General features: G+C 45.9%; 1 protein-coding gene across 1 annotated transcript; it reads left to right on the top strand.

The window, feature by feature from the left end:
* Positions 1 to 452: 452 nt before the first annotated feature.
* Positions 453 to 2,082, top strand: LOC147435827 (protein EXORDIUM-like 3). The gene has a single exon (XM_086488745.1). It carries the CDS (start codon positions 517 to 519, stop codon positions 1,564 to 1,566), a length of 1,050 nt encoding a protein of 349 aa, XP_086344871.1. The 5' UTR covers positions 453 to 516; the 3' UTR covers positions 1,567 to 2,082.
* The last annotated feature ends 674 nt before the right edge of the window (positions 2,083 to 2,756 follow it).

The following is a 2,756-nucleotide window of genomic DNA, read 5'->3' as shown; positions in this document are numbered from 1 at the left end:
TACGCGAGCCTTTGGTTTCGGGCCCGCATTTCTCGGCCGACAATCCCACCGCCTTGGCTTCATTCAAGAATCTGTGTTAGATAGTGCTGAGACACAGATTCGGCCTCGGGAATCAAGCACACATAATGGGTTGGGCAAAGGTGAAAGGTCCCTATCTTTTCATTGGTCATTGCATTAAATAGCTGAAATATAATTGTTTTCAATTAAGTTCATCTCAGCTTTATGAAAAAACTTTGGCATACTAAAAATATGAATGTACCCTAGGAACTGAAATTCCCATTTCAAAATGTAAAGCTTTGTTGGGACATTTGCTTTGGCACAATATAGTCAAGTGACTACTATTCAAATGTATGTAACAGAGGAGTGGACACTCTTAATATTTGTTGTCTTTGGGTTGCTTTTCTTTTGTGATTTGAGTCCAGCTTTTTCCAGCCCATATATATAGAATTGAGCACCACTCTCAGCCTCACTCTCACTATGCTTCTTGCATAGCACAGCTTAAGTATCCAAGCTTCCATGGCAACCTTCATGCCATTACCATCAATGCTAGTAGCATTTATACTTTTCTCTGCACACGCACCCTCTTCCCAAGCCTACAGAATATGGCTTCCCCAGAACCCTTCCCCACATGAGGCAGCAAGCTTCATGCAGAGGCATCAACACCCGCATAATGATAGTGGGTCGAAGCGCTTCGAGGGGTCGTCGCCCTTTGTACACATGCAATATCACATGGGGCCTGTGCTAACATCAAGTATAAGAGTGTACATTATATGGTATGGAAGGTGGACGTCTACACAGAAGGCTACAATAAGGGACTTCTTACGCTCCTTCTCGATGGGGCCGGCACATAGGCGGCCGACCGTCGGTGGATGGTGGAACACAGTTCAGCTCTACACGGACCAAACGGGGTCGAATATTAGCAAGTCTGTGATGGTGGCAGGGGAGGCTTATGACCATTTCTCCCATGGCACAATTCTCTCTAGAATGAGTGTGCAAGAGGTTATAAGGGACTCCATCAAGAATGGGTCTCTCGTAGTGGACTCTAATGGTGGGCTTTACATGGTGCTCACTTCCAAAGAAGTGCAAATGCAGGACTTTTGTAGGGCTGTGTGTGGGTTTCACTATTTTACCTTCCCTTCCATAGTGGGCTACACTCTGCCTTATGCTTGGATAGGGAATTCCGCGCAACAATGCCCGCAATTTTGTGCGTACCCGTTTGCGGTGCCTTCCTATATGATAGGCTTTGCCCCATTGAAGCCTCCCAACAGAGATGTTGGCGTGGATGGAATGATAAGTGTCATTGGGCATGAGCTTGCTGAGCTCTCCTCGAATCCTCTCATAAATGCCTGGTATGCAGGGAATGATCCTTCGGCTCCTACGGAGATTGCCGACTTGTGCGAGGGTATCTATGGCTCAGGGGGAGGGGGCTCCTACATGGGCTCTGTCTTGCTTGATGGTAGTGGAGCTTCATATAACATGCATGGTGTGAAGAAGAGAAGGTACCTAGTTCAATGGATATGGAATCCTTCTGTGAGCTATTGTACGGGTCCGAATGCGGCGGATTAATTAAGTCGTATCTCCTGTAGTACATCCTCTTGATGAAGCCCATCTTCTTTACGGTGGGCTCTTGTCTAATTTCCTCTTGCTAGCTTATATAAAGCTTTCATGTAGGATCCTTGCCTCAAGCAATTTTACCACCCTGCTATTTTCCCATTAATTTACCATCATAACCCAATTCAATGCATTTGAATTACCGTTCCTGAAGTAGATTGGCCCTGTCATTATGAAACTAGATCAATAAGGCCTTGATTATTGTTCTACCTTGCCCTTATTGTTGGTAACCTTAATTAACCAACCTTAGTGCAAGCTTCTGAACCTTAAGATTTCATTAAATTACATGCAAGCTGATGGTTTTGACCTTAGTAGTGGCGGCGCAATATATACCTTTGTATGGCTGATGAAGCTTGCTTTTCACAAGGCATTTGTTCAAGCTTGGCACCCTCTCAGTGCCACATTCTTTGGACGACGTTGTTGTAACCATTTTTAGGTGTGGAATATTTATTGAGATTTTACATTGTTTGATTTCTTGCTTAATATTTTGTCAGTGCTTTCGTATGTGAGTTTTAATGCGAGCCTACAGGAGGTTCTTTTGTACATTGTTTCCTTCGAAATGTATGTAATGTTTGAATGTGCTGGCTGAGGCCGATCTCTCTCTCTCTCTCTCTCTCTCTCTCTCTCTCTCTCTCACTCACTCACTCACACACACACACACACACACACACACACACACACACACACACACATTGAGAGATTGCGGCCCACAATTCTCTCTCTCTCTCTCTCTCTCTCTCACACACACACACACACACACTCTCTCTCCCTCTCTCTCTCTCTCTCTCTCTCCCTCTCTCCCTCCCTCCCGGAGCAGCTAGCCAGTACCCGATCAACTGTGGTTGACGGTGGCATGGAATTCTCTCTCTCTCTCTCTCTCTCTCTCTGTGTGTGAGAGAGAGACACACACACACAATCCCCCCGCCCCCTCTCTCTCTCTCTCACACACACACACAATCACATGCAGCCCTGTAGAGCAGCCCTTGTGGAAGCCAGAAGAGTGACAGCAACCAGGTTTCTTACAAGAATACAAGCTGGCATGACCACACCTCTCACTGTTGCCAGTGCGCGGCCTTTCATTTGAAATGGACCCCCTTTGAAAACTGGATTTTGTATGTATCGTCTTCTGCGGCCACTGACGATGA

Source organism: Adiantum capillus-veneris, chromosome 18, assembly GCF_014529385.1.
Source record: "Adiantum capillus-veneris isolate H3 chromosome 18, ASM1452938v2, whole genome shotgun sequence".
In the NCBI taxonomy this organism is placed as follows: domain Eukaryota; kingdom Viridiplantae; phylum Streptophyta; class Polypodiopsida; order Polypodiales; family Pteridaceae; genus Adiantum; species Adiantum capillus-veneris.
Note: the sequence above shows the minus strand (reverse complement) of the source record. Positions and strands in the feature narration are given on the sequence as shown.